General features: G+C 39.3%; 1 protein-coding gene across 4 annotated transcripts; it reads right to left on the reverse strand.

Moving 5' to 3' along the window:
- Nucleotides 1-888: 888 nt before the first annotated feature.
- Nucleotides 889-13,587, reverse strand: LOC131776705 (sperm-specific sodium:proton exchanger). Of its 4 annotated transcripts, XM_059092935.2 has the most exons (20): nucleotides 13,286-13,587; nucleotides 13,079-13,187; nucleotides 11,999-12,285; nucleotides 11,372-11,482; nucleotides 10,415-10,685; nucleotides 9,966-10,109; nucleotides 9,693-9,852; nucleotides 8,903-9,166; nucleotides 8,516-8,751; nucleotides 8,119-8,179; nucleotides 7,311-7,565; nucleotides 6,115-6,309; nucleotides 5,151-5,352; nucleotides 4,652-4,800; nucleotides 4,032-4,259; nucleotides 3,525-3,695; nucleotides 2,822-3,055; nucleotides 1,902-2,100; nucleotides 1,531-1,737; nucleotides 889-1,024 (listed from the first exon to the last, which is right to left on the reverse strand). In XM_059092935.2, the coding sequence occupies exons 1-20, from the start codon at nucleotides 13,389-13,391 to the stop codon at nucleotides 1,017-1,019; spliced, it is 3,597 nt and encodes a 1,198-aa protein (XP_058948918.2). In that variant the 5' UTR covers nucleotides 13,392-13,587; the 3' UTR covers nucleotides 889-1,016. The 4 variants fall into 4 exon arrangements, with proteins under 4 accessions (XP_058948918.2, XP_066027377.1, XP_066027376.1 ...); XM_066171280.1 differs by lacking the exon at nucleotides 889-1,024 and having other exon boundaries at nucleotides 1,463-1,737; nucleotides 12,119-12,285; XM_066171279.1 differs by lacking the exon at nucleotides 889-1,024 and having other exon boundaries at nucleotides 1,463-1,737.
- Nucleotides 13,588-15,191: the final 1,604 nt, after the last annotated feature.

The following is a 15,191-nucleotide window of genomic DNA, read 5'->3' on the forward strand; positions in this document are numbered from 1 at the left end:
CAAGTGGAAAAGGCTTCTAGCAGCAAGCCTTCAAAATTTTCTCCATTGAGAACTGGTTGCGTAATATGCAATTGGCGTGTTAAAGGTCGTAAGGTTAGAAGAATGAGATTGAAGGGCGCAATTTACTTCAGTTGTCAATGCTCTCTCCAGAAATTAGGGGAGCGGGTGGAGAGAAAAACTTTTATCGTTTATTTGTTAATTCAATTAACCACAGAGTATGCCCCTCATATTGGCTACCAAAACTGTGAAAATATCAGTAAATATGTGTTGCCATCTCCAAGTGTAGTTCAGTACTTGAGGCCATTAGAAGTGACCGGATAAAAATATAGAAGAATGTTTCATTTTGGCTTCGTTTCCCACGCCAATGAACTTAAAGACTTTCAGATTCACGAATTTCCCTTCGCCAGCCCCCCTCCAATATTTTCTTTCATTATATGTTTTGTGTTTGGGACGTTGCTTTGTGGCTTTGACCCAGATTAAAATTTTGGTCTCCTCGCTGACGATTGTTTTTTGTTTTACCTCCATCGCACTGTTTGTTCAAAATGTGCTTGTCGTCTTTATTTCTGAGTGTAAAGCTGGTCTTTCGAGAAGTTTAATTTTAGTAAGCAGAAGTACTATAACAATCGTTTCTGATGAAAAGAATGATTTGATCCTCCAAAAAATCTACGTAGATGACATGGTGAATTTAAATATCATTCATTGTAAAGAACGCACCAATAATCTTACCGAAAATATATAGCATGCAGTTTTAATTCCTCCATATTACAATCCTATCGTTGGCTTTTCCCTTTAAGCCCGATTTACGACTCTGGCTGGCAAAAGTGAAAGTGCTTAAAAAGCAGACCGCAGTTTAATATGTGACAATAAGAAATGGTGAACCAAACATTTCTGATAATAGGCAAATTTATTGCAAATCAAATCATATCTCTGAGAGCTCTATAAGAAACATCTTGAAGTAGCGTTCCATCAAACGCCGACGACTTCATACTCGGCACATGATCCAGACTTGAACAAAGTTAACATTCTGAAAATAACAGAATCACGAACGGCTCAAAGTCTTTCGTTTGTACCAAAATCTGACGGTGAAGTTTTGAAGAAAAGCTCTTCAAGCACTAAGCTTCAAAGAGCGACGAACGTAGGTGGCACACCTTCCCTTACTAGGTGGTCAATAACCCTCCATTCAACATAATAAATAGATAACGTGTAATTCATCTCTAATAAGTTACTTGAAATTCTCCCCTTTCCCCCTAAACAATGTTGCAAAAAAATTGGAGACCGTTATGTTAACACCAGGCAAGACACTAGTGACCTTTTTGTAAACACGAGGCAAAAATAAAATGGAAAGAGGGAGAGATACATGAACGTTATGGACTAAACAGTCCAAAAAATAGTAAAACATGCCTAAACTTTTGCCTGTCATTGTAGGTTGCCACACAATCTCTGAGGCAAAAATATTGACCAACTGATCATGTCCTCGACCGACACCACATAGATTTTTCATTTACATCTCTTTCAGAAATCGGTGCTCACCTTTATCGTCGTCTAGCATCGGTGATACAACTATCTTTCTACTTTGTGGTCTGTCTGGTATAGGATCAAGTTTGCGATGGCTTTCTTCAATGCCTAATACTCGACTTCCCCTAGATAATCTTCGCTTTCCTCTAAATGTTGCCTCGGTCCCTCCAAAAATTTCTGATAGATTCGAAATACTTTTGCATCCAGCTTGTGCGTGAAGGCCTTTAGGACGAACATAATTGAAAGCAAAAAAATATTGTTAGCGTACAAAAACTTCACGCTTACTGAAAATTTCAGTTCTTCCTTCTTTAACATAGACTTGAATTTGAACCGTTCTTTCTTCCGTAGCTATGCTTAAACTCTGGACAAAGTGACACGTGACTCACCTACAATATCCAGTACTGAAGGATTGTCTTCTGGGTCATCAGGCAATGCAGTTTCATGGAAACGAGCAATCACTAAAATCTTAGGCTCGACTCCATCGAAATGCAATCTAAACGTTCGGTAAACCTTCGGCAGCACGCATGGTCCTTCATAAATATCTCTGCTATCGAGATCTGTAATCTTGCCTTGGATAAGAACAACCTTTTGAAATGAACGCGAGGGGTATTATGCATTGTTAACAATAAACGGTTGCTAGGGAGGCCATCATTTATACAATTGTGTCGATTTTCAATGGATTTTCGAAGAAATCCATTTTTCCTTTGCCTTTTGAATTGAACACATTTCACACGAAATTTTAAATGTTGCTCACATCTTTTAAGGATAAAATAAAGACCTAAAAAACAGAAATTTCTTTTTGATGTAAGACGAATTAGACAAGGGCAGGAGACAATTTTTTAGAAAAATAGTCATTTGGTGCGTGTATGGGATAAAAAATTCTGAAAACGAGCATTCTTAGGATAAGGATAAAATCAAGACCTAAAAAAAAGAAATGTCTCTTTGATGTGAGACGAATATGAGACAAAGGTAGGAGAAAAATTTTAAAAAAGTTATTTGGCGAGTGTATGAGGTAAAGAAAACTGAAAGCGAACATTATTAGGATAAGGAACTTGGCCATGCCTTCCTTATATTAGCCAGGTGTCTGCAAAGACCTTGAGGCGAGATGAACAATCTTTTTAAATTTATTCGTGAGGTAGATGTATAAATTCTTCGCGTCTACTCTCTTTGAAAAATTGTTGAAATTCAAATTATCTTATGTGAAATATAAGCCAACTTGAATCGAAACAGGATATATCCATACATACGATGGAAAGCCTTCGCGTAAATTTCTATCACATCCGCTCTCTAATTAGATCTAATTTACCTCTTTCATCTGCTCGTTAGTCTTGAATATAGTATTTAACCCTATGGGAAGATTGACGATAAACGAACGTTCGCACATGACCCGGATTTTGTCCTTCGTCCAGTTGTAGTAAGCGGGCACTTCTAACAAGAGAGGGACAGCGATTCGCACGCCACAAACTTTCCAAAGCCGGTCAACGAGATCTGGGTAGCGAGTCATGGCAACTTTCATATCATCTGAGGTAATGAAATAGGCCTTATGGAGAAACAGGAAAAAAAAAGTCTTGCACAAGAAATACAAGAGTTTGTAACTGTTGACAACTTCTAGGGAAATTTATTGAGTATGGTTTTTCCAACCATTTTTTTTAAAGATTCCAGTCATCGTGGAAGTACTCTGGAATAGATGGCCAGTAATCAAAGGATGACTCGTGTCTGAGAATGAATTGAAGAAGATTCTAAAGTCAAAGGACTACGATGAGACCAGGTATCATACAGAAGGGAACTTATACGGTAGTATATATGTAACCAGTTATAAAATGGTTTGATGGAAAAGCATCATTCCAACCCTTATTTAAATCACAAAGGCGCGTGTTTGCAAAACTAAGACTACCACACATCTACGTAATTTGGAAACTCCCTACATTGGCCCTCTCTTAATAACGGCCAGTTAGTACGCCAGCAAGTCTAATGATTGTAAAAAATGTAAAGTGATATAATATTTGTACCTGGACTGCAGACTCGCAGGTACAAGAAGAGTTTCTTTGGGAGGAAGTAAGAAGACCCATCTCCCCAATCAAGTTACCAGCGGAAACGTAATCAGTAGTGACAATCATCTCTCCCACTTCTGGCTCCTCACCATCAAAGTAACCTCTCCTTGCCACCGATACGCCGATCATCTAAACAAGAGACGAGGCAGCTCTGCTTTACTTTTAAGAGTCTCAAAAAGGGAGAAGGTCACATCACATGATAGAACCTTGCACGAATGCGCGAATTTTTGTGAACCCTTCTTCTGTAAATAATGGCTTCTTTTTTTATTTATTATTTACTTTTCCATAACAAACGAGAATTGTGTCCAGAGAATGTGGAAAACCAATACACGGCAGCTGCAATTTCTTAAAGACGGAATGTAGGGAAATTCTAGCCACACGACTTTAAAAAGGTATATGGCATATAATTTGGTCATGCAGATTGAACAAGTTTATTTATCAGAGAATAAGAAAATGACTCGGTACCTTAACCATTCCTGAAACTATCAAATATATTCCCTTAAGGTCTTCACCCTGTCTTGCTATAGTATCACCGGCTTCAAACATTTGGATGCGTGCGGCTGAGGTTATGAAGTCCACCGCCTCTGACGGCATTCCTTCCAGCCACACCACATTACGAAGCAACTCGGTGGGCTTTTGTGGGGAAATGGAGGCTGGAGCACTCAGCTGTCGCTTCATTTTTACCTCAACAAGCTGTAAACCAAAACAAAGACGTTCAAGGGAATATAGTGAAGTCATCTATTTGTTATTTTCTAGTCATAACGAATGAAGCTTTCCACTTGGTACTGGAAAAGACTCTTGTATTTCCTATGAAGGAGACGAGCAAAGTATTCAGTTAATTTTAAAGCGCTCTATACTTCAATTTCCACAATTTTTTTACGCCGAAGCGATTATGTCGCTCTGTTTTATAATACGACACAGTCATATTACCTTCCTATGTTTTTCAACAAAAGACACTGATAACTCAAATCAGAAATTACATTACTCAGAAGTCGCCTAAATGACTTTTATAATACTACACCTACGTTTTCCCTACGCGCTTTTGCCTATGCTTCACTTTGTCGCGTAATTTTGACCTATCTCACCGATTCTAATTTTGCTGCCTCTGCCTCATCTAACAAGCCACCACCTTTGAGTTCGTGAATAACGTCACGGGCATTATTAAGAATCGTGCGAATAGCCTGCCGCGTTTTGACGGAGATCGCAATCCCGGGGTGCTCACGTTGCAGCATACCTGTAAAACCAGCCATAAAGAACTAACAGTTAGTTGATGATGTCATCCTCAAGGTCTTAAATATGGAATTACCTTGACAGGCCTGAGAACAGGGACGCATGGAAAAAAAAGAGAAAAAACGATCGGCGTTTCACATACATCATAGATGCATTTGGGTCTAGTCGTTGATTCTAAGAAATAAACCTGTGCAGAACTTCCCCTATTAAGAAATATTAGCTCACTTTGAAGGCGGTTAAACACACTGGACAAAGGTTTTTCTTTATCAAATACGATGATTAAAGTTATCTTGAAGCAGCGTTATTTCAAAGAAAAAGAAAAAGCGTTTATAATGTTTATCTTAGCCAGATTACCGAGGCTTCGGACGACATCCAAACGGCTTTGCTCCGATCTTTGTTTTAAATCCTTAGCAATCCTTTTGTCGACCACCATGTGATCAATCAGCTTGATGACTTCTTCTTCAGCGATTATATATCCCTTGCCAACATCATAGCCAAAGCTTAACTGCCGGTTGATAATGTCGTTCACAGCATTTATGAGTCTTGGAAGAACAGTCTATGGAGAAGAATGAATATTCCGAATCGGAACTTAAATACATGAAGTTACTTGTACTAAAGAAAGAAAATAGAGACATTTAGCACCAGGGTTTTCGCATTAACGGCAAACCTGAAACGGCAGTTTCAGGTTAAGCGTTTGGCGTTTGACGTTTATGGCTTCCACCGCTTTAGCTAAACCTCTCTAACCGATTGAAGAGGCCGCCATATTGAATTTCCAGACAACAGCAGTGTTTGATTTTCAAATGGCAACAAGAAGTCCTATTTTCACTCATTCGCTAAAAATATATCTAAACTTGTTCTAAAAAGACTGGTTTACATAACTTTCTGATTTGTACGTGGCATAAAAACAAATTCAGGATAAAAAACGTTCAGGTAAATCACTTACGTGAAAACCTACCCCTTGGCGTTGAAAACGCGCGTTGAGAACTCCGAACGTGACCACAGGGCTTGATTACGTGACCTACACCGGTTTGCCGTTCGAGGTTTCCGCTGAAAACCCTGGTGCTAAATGTCACTAATGACTGAGGATTACTGGTTATTATTGGGAACGGCAAGCGCTTACGTTTCGATTAAGACTAGTTGAGGCCAAACTTAAGTCATAATTTACAATTTGGGAAGACAAAGAAATAAGAGTTTTCCAGATGAAAGCAAACCTTTGCTTTGCAGTTGAGATTAGTAACTTCTCTCTACATCTATACTCTAGGAAAAAACCATAAAAAGGAAAAAAAACATGGTTAAGCTCTGTAAATTTGTCACTTACCTTGAAAAGCCTCAACAGACGACCCATTCTCAACACTCTAAACACCTTGGCCACTTTGAGTACAGACGGTGAAAAGTTTCCCGTGGCCTCACCAGCCACTTCGTCAATCACGATATCGACAATTGACAAAGCAACGATGAAGAGGTCGACTAGATTCCAGTAGTCCTTAAAATAGAAGCGCCGGAATGCCAAAGCCTGTTTTATAGAAACAAATTGATAACATCGATATCGACAGTTCTTTCTCAGAGTAGGTATCACTGCTAAAAATCTCTAGGATTTTATGTAATTTTTTTAAATTCAGTTACAAACTATATTTTTAAGCGCTGGAGTTTACAGATGGTTGGTGTGAATATCTCATCTTTGAACCTCTTCGTTTCATTGTTTTAATTCAGTTACACACTTTAAATTTTTAAGCGTTGGTTTACAGATGGATAGTGTGAACATCTCAATTCAAGAAGTGATTAAATCAATGATAAAGACTCGTTTAGCTTCCATAAAAACATAGCGTTTCTTGGAATATTTTTATACTTGCTTCGCTCTCAGCTGTAACTTTCATAAATAGATTCTAAGGTCATGATTCATTTGACAAACCTTGCAAATTTTCAGGTGATATTTCGAATCTTTCTTGTTTTGAAACAGAGAGTTGAATGTCATTATTAAACGAAAAAAAGCTTAGTCAATTTAGTAGTCAAGGGCTAAAAATTAACTCCAGTGCTTGGTGGCCAGTCGAGCCAGTTTCCTTGAATTCTTAGTGGCCCATCCCAAAATGAAGTAGCCCTCGATTTCCTTTAGTCTAAAATGAAAAACTTGAATAAACGCCCCGTGACTTTTAACGGAGCGTTAACTAAAAGGAAAGAACAAGCTCGTGAAATCACTGTTAAAACGGCTCGGAATTTCCACTTCAGAACTAAAAAATTCGCTAAAATGAATGATCTTAGAGTCCAGGCAAAGAAACGAAGAGAAAGGTAGTCCAATTAAACTACATATTGAGTTTTATTTTACCTTTGTACTTCGCATAATTTACATTGCAACTTTTCGAAATTCTGTAGCATAGTCGCACATTGGGCGTTCAAGCCTTAACTTTTGGTGGTCCTGGTCAGTTTTAACTCGCCACTGGCGATCGTGCGACCGCCAATTTTTAGCCTTGTATTAAGCGCCACCCATGCAGTAAAAATCCAACAGAAATATGTACAGACCTTCCACGCCGCCTCTGCGATGTATATGGTGCAGTAGACGTAATTGATTATGGTCAAGACGCCCATATATGGAGCATCATCGTCCGAGGAAAGCTCCAAAATGATTGGTACCATGTTGATAACGATCAAAGTATTCACAATTACTTCAAACATAACATGTACTGCCACGACGTACATAAAGGCTCGGATTTTGTCATTTGGTGGCGGAATGCGTTCCTTTAGTCTGGTCTGCTTCATCTGTTCCAGTTTATCTTTCTATGAAACAATTAAAAATAAAAGAAAGAGCAATTTTTAGCTCAGTTGTACGTAACATGTGTAAATGATATGTGCAGTTTATCAAACTACGTTTCGCAAATCAGCCTACTTTATGGCCTGCCATTCATCCGCGGGTTGTCCTCACCAGAGACTCCAATGTCTTCGACGTACGTAATACTGTGGAACTAACTCGAAGGGGAAAACATTTGGCAATAGATCATGAGGCGCAGACCGAACGCACTTTGCAGTCATTTTGCACTTTGCCTATCGATCTAAATCAATCAATAGGCGTGTAATCGTAGGTTTCTTTTTCTTCCTTTCTTCTAGCATTTTTTCGTGAGAGGGCGCACGCTGGGCTGCGCGGATTTTTCCAGCCCAGCTCACGCCATTGCGCTCAGCCCCAATACGTATTTTCATAAAAGTGCATCGGGGCCTTACGGGTCATGTATTAAATAATCTAGAGATATATTTTTTTAAAGGATCTTCTGTTTTTGCACATTTTGCTTTGTAAGTGTTTCAAGTTGATTCGAAAAAAGATATTAAAGTTACATACAATTTTCTGAAGAAAGGGAGGCACGTTCCAAAACGGCTGCAAATCATCTATTTGAATAAACCTGGAAGCGAAAGAAACAAGTTGTGAGCGAAATGGAAGGTTGATCAAAGACCTGATGCAAAGGAAAAGTGTAGAATAACAAAGACCGAAAAAAACCTTCCCCAGCTTGTCAATGCTCAGACTGGTCTTCCTTTTCTCAGTTCACTGGACAGGTTATCGGAAAAATTAACAAAAACTTCGAGCCACAATGAAACTACGATTAATTATTTTGACGCTGCAGTTACAGATGTGAGTCTGCAGTCTACAAGCTAAGTTCTTTTTCTTGCCTTATCAATCAACGATAGATATTTCAAGGCCATAGATGTTTTAAAAATAAATTAAACCGCCTAATTTTCACCTCCCTTCCTCGTCCATTGCAGTATCAGCTAGGTTGATCAATGCCTGAACAGCTTCGCGAGAAAGCATTCCATGTTCAAACTGCTTCCAGTAACTGACTTTCAGTGCTTTGATCAAGCGCACTCTACCGTCATTCGCCATCTCTGCAAATTCTTTTGCTGAGGGTTCATTGGGAACGCTGCTTTCGCAGTTCGGACAGGTGCTGAGGCGAACTAAGAATGGCGTTTCTTCAGCATGCTACCACAAGACAGTAAAGGAATTTTAACATAAGCCTGTACACGTTATCTTAGCAGATCTACTTTAGCGTTATTTCATATTCATAGGCACTCGGCTGTCCTGGTTGACGCAATATACTTCACGTTATGATTAAGATTAGTGAAACTCTTACCTCGTCATCTACCTCCATGTAAGGGTTATGCACATCACAGTCCCTTTCCGCAATGTCCCAGTCGGCATCCGCAAGGAATCGGTCAGCTTTCAACATGTTAAGAGTACGCTGGTTGCTCTCCTGAATTTGTCTCACAGCGTTGGCCATGGCGATTTTCTTAGCGTCTGAAATCTCACTCATTCCGAGTTTTTCTAATAACTTTTTCATAGTAGTGGCGTTAACCAAAAGAGTGAACATCACAATGCCAGCAGTGTGCGCCAAGACCTAGATTGGATGAGAGTTAGGCAATCATTTTATATCAACCTTCATCAGTATTAAAATATTGATGTCACGTCAAACCATTCCACGAATTTGTAATGATTCAAGTCGCTGCAGAAATCTTACAACCACGGGAAGAAATCTCAGCTGTCTTTTATTTGTAAAAGAATGGCCTTATTAACCACGTAAGCCAGATTGACTAACCATACAGGGAACACAAGTAAATACAGGCTGAGACCCGTGGCGAGCTAGTGGTGAGATTTCTGGTGAGATGATGTTTCTCTGTTAATACTAACGCGAAAAGAAGACTAAAAAATTCAAAGCGTCAACAAAACTTGGACGTTTCACCTTGCAATGCCGGTGCAACGGAAAAACACTCCAATCGAGCTATGAAGCCCCTGAATATGGGTGCTGGAGAATCGTATGATCTTCAAAAGTTTAAGGGTGCGGAATGTTGTGCCGTCTAAAACGTTATACTACTAGAAAGCAACCGAGTTGGCTAAAGTCAACCCTGATACGAGGGAAACTTTACCTTTCCGCCAATAGGAGGGTGGTCAATGTAAACTTGCAATGCTAAGGCCAGACCGACTGCTCCTCTTAATCCACCCCAAGCTGCTACCACAGCATTCTGCCATGAGAGGCCGTATCCAATTCGCATCAGAATGGGGCTGAATGTCATCATTACTAATCCTCTGAAAAGACGGAAAAGAAAAGACCGGTTGAACGGGTTGTTGGAGGAGTGATTGAGGCTTTGAATGGTGACAATGAAAATGAAACAATTTAAGACAAATACGTTTGTACTAACCTTATCACTGTAATTCCGAAGTAATCAACCACAAGAAGAAACAAATCGTATTCGTTTAAACTGTTTAGAGCCTTTTCCATGATAACAACACCCACCATGATGAAAATGAGCGTGTTGGCAAGGTACGCGAGCATCTCCCAGAACCTAAAAATGAATCAATAAAATGTTCAATTTTCCGTTGGCTGACATTTTACAATCCCTTATACAGGATACAAAACCACTTAAAAAGTGTTGTTTACTTCTTCCTTTTTTGCTTTCAATCATTCATGCTTTTCACTTACTGCCAGTTTTTCGTCTAACTTAAATTTTAAGACGTATTGACAATGGAAGAACGTGATTACTTAAAACCAACCTTTTCAGCGCATCTTTTGCGTGATCTAATATATAGTATAGTTTCAAGTTTTGCATTTATCTGTAAGCATTCTTCAAGGAACAAGGTAAGAGTATACCTGTGTAAAAAAACCTCGACTTCTGGACTGATGCTTGTTCTCAGCGCGTTGATCTGTATTCCTAGCATGACTACAGCAATGACACCAGACACTCCAAGCACCTCTTCCCCGATGTAAAATGTCAAGTATGTACTAGCTAAGGTGATGGTAATCTCTACCAAGGCATCATTGAACACATGCTGCAGCCAGAAGACGGTAACTCTTCCTGCCACTAGACCGAAGAAGAAGCCTCCCAATGCGACACGAGGAAAGTACAGTCCAATTTCCGTGGCTGCATAAGAAAAGAAGCTTCCAGATTAGAGATGATAGAAGTTTACAAAAATAGCAATGGCATGGATAATTTCCTAACTTCTTTATTACCACGCACCTCGATTTAGTGAGGTAGCATGTTCATTCAGTTCTAGGCCGACTTCAAATGAAGATAAAAAAAATTATTTCCTGATCTGCGCATGAGAACATTTCGACCTTACCCGGGCGAGGTTACAAGGTAGGTAAAGAAACGGGACGGCACAAGTCTGAAGGAGGGAAGGAGCCCTATGCTTTCTGTTGAAGTTTTGAGAAGAGTATATGTAATGAACCTGTAAGTACTGGCTTGTGTGATTCTGTTTTTTAGATCAACCAACATGGATGCATGTAAGCTACTTATAATAACAAAGGCAGTTTTGTTGACTTCGCCATCAGCAGATTCTGCGTTTTTCATCGCAAATTACACCTGCAGTATGAGTGCCCCTAATAAATCATCACATTTCTCCAGCCAGTTACTTACTGATTTATTTTTATTTTTATTGTCATTTTCATTATCAAAATTACAACTATCGTTACTATTATTCCGTCATTTTTGTGAGCAATGCAGGTATCATAGTCGTGTAAGTTGTGTTAGTAATGTTATTACTGTAATTTGTAAGTATTGCATAAACACTGAAAAAATAATTAAAACGAACTTTTTTGATTTCTTACCAGTCATCGAGGAAAATGCCAGGCTAAAAAAGATCTTGTACAACACGATTGCCATTCCATCGTTTAACAGTGATTCACCCTCTATGATAGTAGACAACTGCTTGCTTGTTCCTGAGGTGCATAGGGTTAAACATTTTAATTATTCAAATATTTTAATGCAGTTGTTCATGAGGATAATTTCGAAACAGAAGGAGATTATCGCCAATAAGGACTACATAAATAGTTATGATCACAATTAGTTACAATATTACCCTTTGACTACACAGTTTTGAAGCATTCACTCAAAGTTAAGTTGTGTTCCACAGCTCTAAAGTTTAATGACTGTCACATCATGTAACCCTTTACACTCTTCACACTCTTGCCACTAGAGTGGTAATGACAAGGAGATTTCTTTAAGAAAAATGTCCAATTTTTTCATGACCTTTAGACATTTGATTCAACGGTGATATTGTAAAAGGAGAAATTTTAAGCCAGTCGCTTTTAGAGTTAAAAAATTAAAGGTGGTGATTGTTTATCATTAGAAAGGTACTATGATAATTTTTACTACTCTGACATTACTGAGACGACATTACTTTCTTTGATACAATGCTAAACAATTTGATGTAAACTGACTTTTGCATCGCTTACCCAAGTCATTCAGCAGGGCAACTACAGCCACAGGATCTGTGGCACTTACTATTGATCCGAATAGCATGGCCTCAAGCCAAGTCCATTGATAATCAACGAACACCATCTTGGCCATAATACCTGACAAAGCTGTGGCAACAGCTAAACCAAACACTGCAAGCAACACAACTTGCCAGAACATCTTGTAGAAAATATGGACATCCATGGCAAAAGCTGACTCAAATAGTAGAACTGGTAGGAAGGTGGTTAGTATAAGATGAGGGTTCTGACTTGACATAGACGTGTACCTTAATTAGAAGAAAAAATGCTTTCAGTTCTTTGATCTTTCCAAAACGTTCCTGTGACACTGATGCTTGTTACTAAATATGTTTGTACGAGATTCTTGTTTTCTTGTTTTTTTTTTCGCATTGAAGTTAATAGCAAATGATTATGGAGATGGCCATGAGCAATTGACTCAAATTCCTTAAGAAATGTTTGTCTACAAATGTCTGTCTTTTTCTTGTCCAACCTTGTTATTAATTTAGCGTGCTATTTTTTTGTCTCGTAACGTAGAAGTAAGCGGTTACTTTTCAAAACTCCTTTCCATTTGAACTGCGGTTGAAGAAACGAACATGGGAGCAATCCTCCTAGTATTGAACACCACTTAAGTAGTATTGAAAGTAGGGCCTGGAAAAAACTTAGGCCCGTACGGGATTTGAACCCATGACCTCCACGATACCAGTGCAGTGCTCTCCCAACTGCGCTGACAAGCCAACTTAACTAAGAGCTGGTCATTGTTGATTCAAATAAACCCTCGAAGTGGTGAATAAATGACTGTTAATATATGAAAATCATATATGTAAACAGTGGTTGAAGAAACGAAGATGGAAACGCTCCTTGAAGTTATAAACACTACTTATATAAGTAGTAGTGAAAATAAGGCCTGCGGAGGTGAGAGTAAATCTATTGAATACCAGTAACGTTCCTAATCATTTTCTCATCCTAACACGGATGGCATCAACTTGCTTTAACTATTGGTTTTGTTTATATTTATTGAGAGTCCTCCTTCCAAGTAAAAGAAAAATGTAAAAATTGCCTTACTTTTGTAGTGTTGGAACAGCACCTGATATTGTTCCAAAACAAAGTCCCAGAACAATCAAAACGACGGTGTATGGGATAGGCCATCCTTTCATTATTTGCCGAACAATAGCTGGCGAAGAAAAAACGATTAACATATGCCTGTAAAGTGATTCTGAATCTGGTACGTACATTAGCAATGTCAAAAAACTAAGACAATTTGAAGCTTACCTCCGATAGTGCATGACATAAAAATAAACAGGATTGCATATGGGTTACTGTCATGAATCTCGTGTGATTCATGTGGAGTATGTGTATAGTTAATTGAGCTGATCATTTTAGATTGCAAGCCGTACAACCCTTCTCGTTTCCGCGATTTAACTCATCAACGACAGGGTTACAGAAGAATTCGATGGCTTTCAGGCGGAGCTACGACCCTACAACTCCTGCCATTCGTTATCATCGTTTTCCATAACATATTGAAACGGAATGTCGAAAAAAATCGTGGAAAACTCTTTCCTTGCACAAAACTACAGTCATTTTATGAAGAAGCCATGAGAAAGTTGGCAGAGCACACGCAAGCGCGTCATTTTCGCGGGCTTTTTTGAATATCCGCTGACCGACTTTTCTGGAACTCTTTTACAGATAAAAGGTCGCGGGTCGACCCGTGTCCTTTCGGGTCGACAGAGGGGTAGTCATTTTGTTCCAAAATTAACTTTTAACCACTGATTTGGAGAAAATTTTTTCTCATCAGCAGATTATTAGAGGAAAGGCCAAGGGTTTCAGCTGCAAACAAATTGACAGTGTACTCTTCCTATTTTAGAATGACTTAAGGTTACTTCCCACCTTCGCGGGTGTCCTTCGGAAAAAAATTCGTACGCGCGCTAGCTTCATCAAAATCCCAGCTCCAGCTCCCAGCAAACTATATATCAGACAAAAAGTTTATTAACCGCAGTTTACGATAAAAGTATATTTTAAGCCAAATTTCTTTTAGGGAAGTGTCAGGAGCCGGTAAGGCGTGAAACGACCGAATGCCGCAGCACGAGCAAAATGGCTGCACAGTCTTATTCACAAGGCATGGATCAACAAAAGCGTGTCAAGCTTTTTCGATGTTCTGATTAGTTGTCTAGATATCGGCATCTATAGTTGGAGTAGCTGTAAATATGCAAGGCGCACTGCGTAAATGGGCGCCACGGGACAGATATTTCTAATATCAAAATTTCCCGAAACACTTTCGTTTGTCATTATTCCTAGAATGTTTTGGCGAAGTTTAACGAAAATCGGTTGAATCCATATACCCTATAAATTCGCTCAAAGTGGCTGTATTCCTCCCAAAATCAAATGCGAGATTTTAGCTCATAAAGGTTCGCAAACAACCAGCGCCATGCCGCAAACCAATAAGACAACGGGACCTCCTGGCATTAATGATGATGGATCAAGATTTCCCGGGAAATGTAACCATAACAGACTGTTAGGGAAGGTGCGTTTTTTCTTGGGGGGGGGGGAGGGCTGGGGCCTCAGAGGGGAGGGTCATCAGTGAAAGTGAGCACCAAAGGGGGAGGGCCATACCCTCTTTTTCAGCTATTCAAGGGGAGGGTCACACCTTTTCCAGAATTTTTAATGAGGATTTTTGTGATGTTATTTTCCATTTTTCTTTGACAGACTAAGTTTTTTCTTTTCAACTTGTTTCTTTTAATTCGGTGCAGGTACTAGTTTTACAAAGTTACTGGGTGTCTACATGTATAAAGTAAAGCCTGGATCCCACACTGATCGTTCGCATTTTCTTGTTTCAGCGCGCACATATTCAATATCGAGATTTATTCATATTCAAACATTTTGCGTTTACAAGCAAAATGTCGAAAAATGTTCTGAGGTTTCTATGGCATGGAGCAAACCATGTGGTAGTGAGGGGAGGGTCACACTTTTGTCAGTCACCTAAAAGTGGGGGGGGGGGGGGTCAGGAGTTTTTTAATCAAAACATGAGGGAGGGCCAACACTTTCTTTTGGAAAAAATACCAAAATTCCCCAGCCCTCCCCCCCCCCCAAGAAAAAACGTACCTTCCCTTACTGTTTTATCTCGATCGCTCAAAGAGCGTTTTGGAGGACGACACAATAATGAGCAAAGTTGCCAAAAGCA

The sequence above is a fragment of the Pocillopora verrucosa genome, chromosome 8 (assembly GCF_036669915.1).
Source record: "Pocillopora verrucosa isolate sample1 chromosome 8, ASM3666991v2, whole genome shotgun sequence".
In the NCBI taxonomy this organism is placed as follows: domain Eukaryota; kingdom Metazoa; phylum Cnidaria; class Anthozoa; order Scleractinia; family Pocilloporidae; genus Pocillopora; species Pocillopora verrucosa.

What these genes read in the sequence shown, in the direction of transcription:
- LOC131776705 (XM_066171279.1), bottom strand. Translation starts at nt 13,391, where the DNA reads ATGATCAGCTCAATTAACTATACACATACTCCACATGAATCACACGAG. An exon ending in TTCGGAATTACAGTGATAAG is followed by an intron (nt 9,853 to 9,965) that starts GTTAGTACAAAC and finishes CCGTCTTTTCAG; the next exon opens with AGGATTAGTAATGATGACAT. An exon ending in CCTGCGAGTCTGCAGTCCAG is followed by an intron (nt 3,056 to 3,524) that starts GTACAAATATTA and finishes TTTCTCCATAAG; the next exon opens with GCCTATTTCATTACCTCAGA.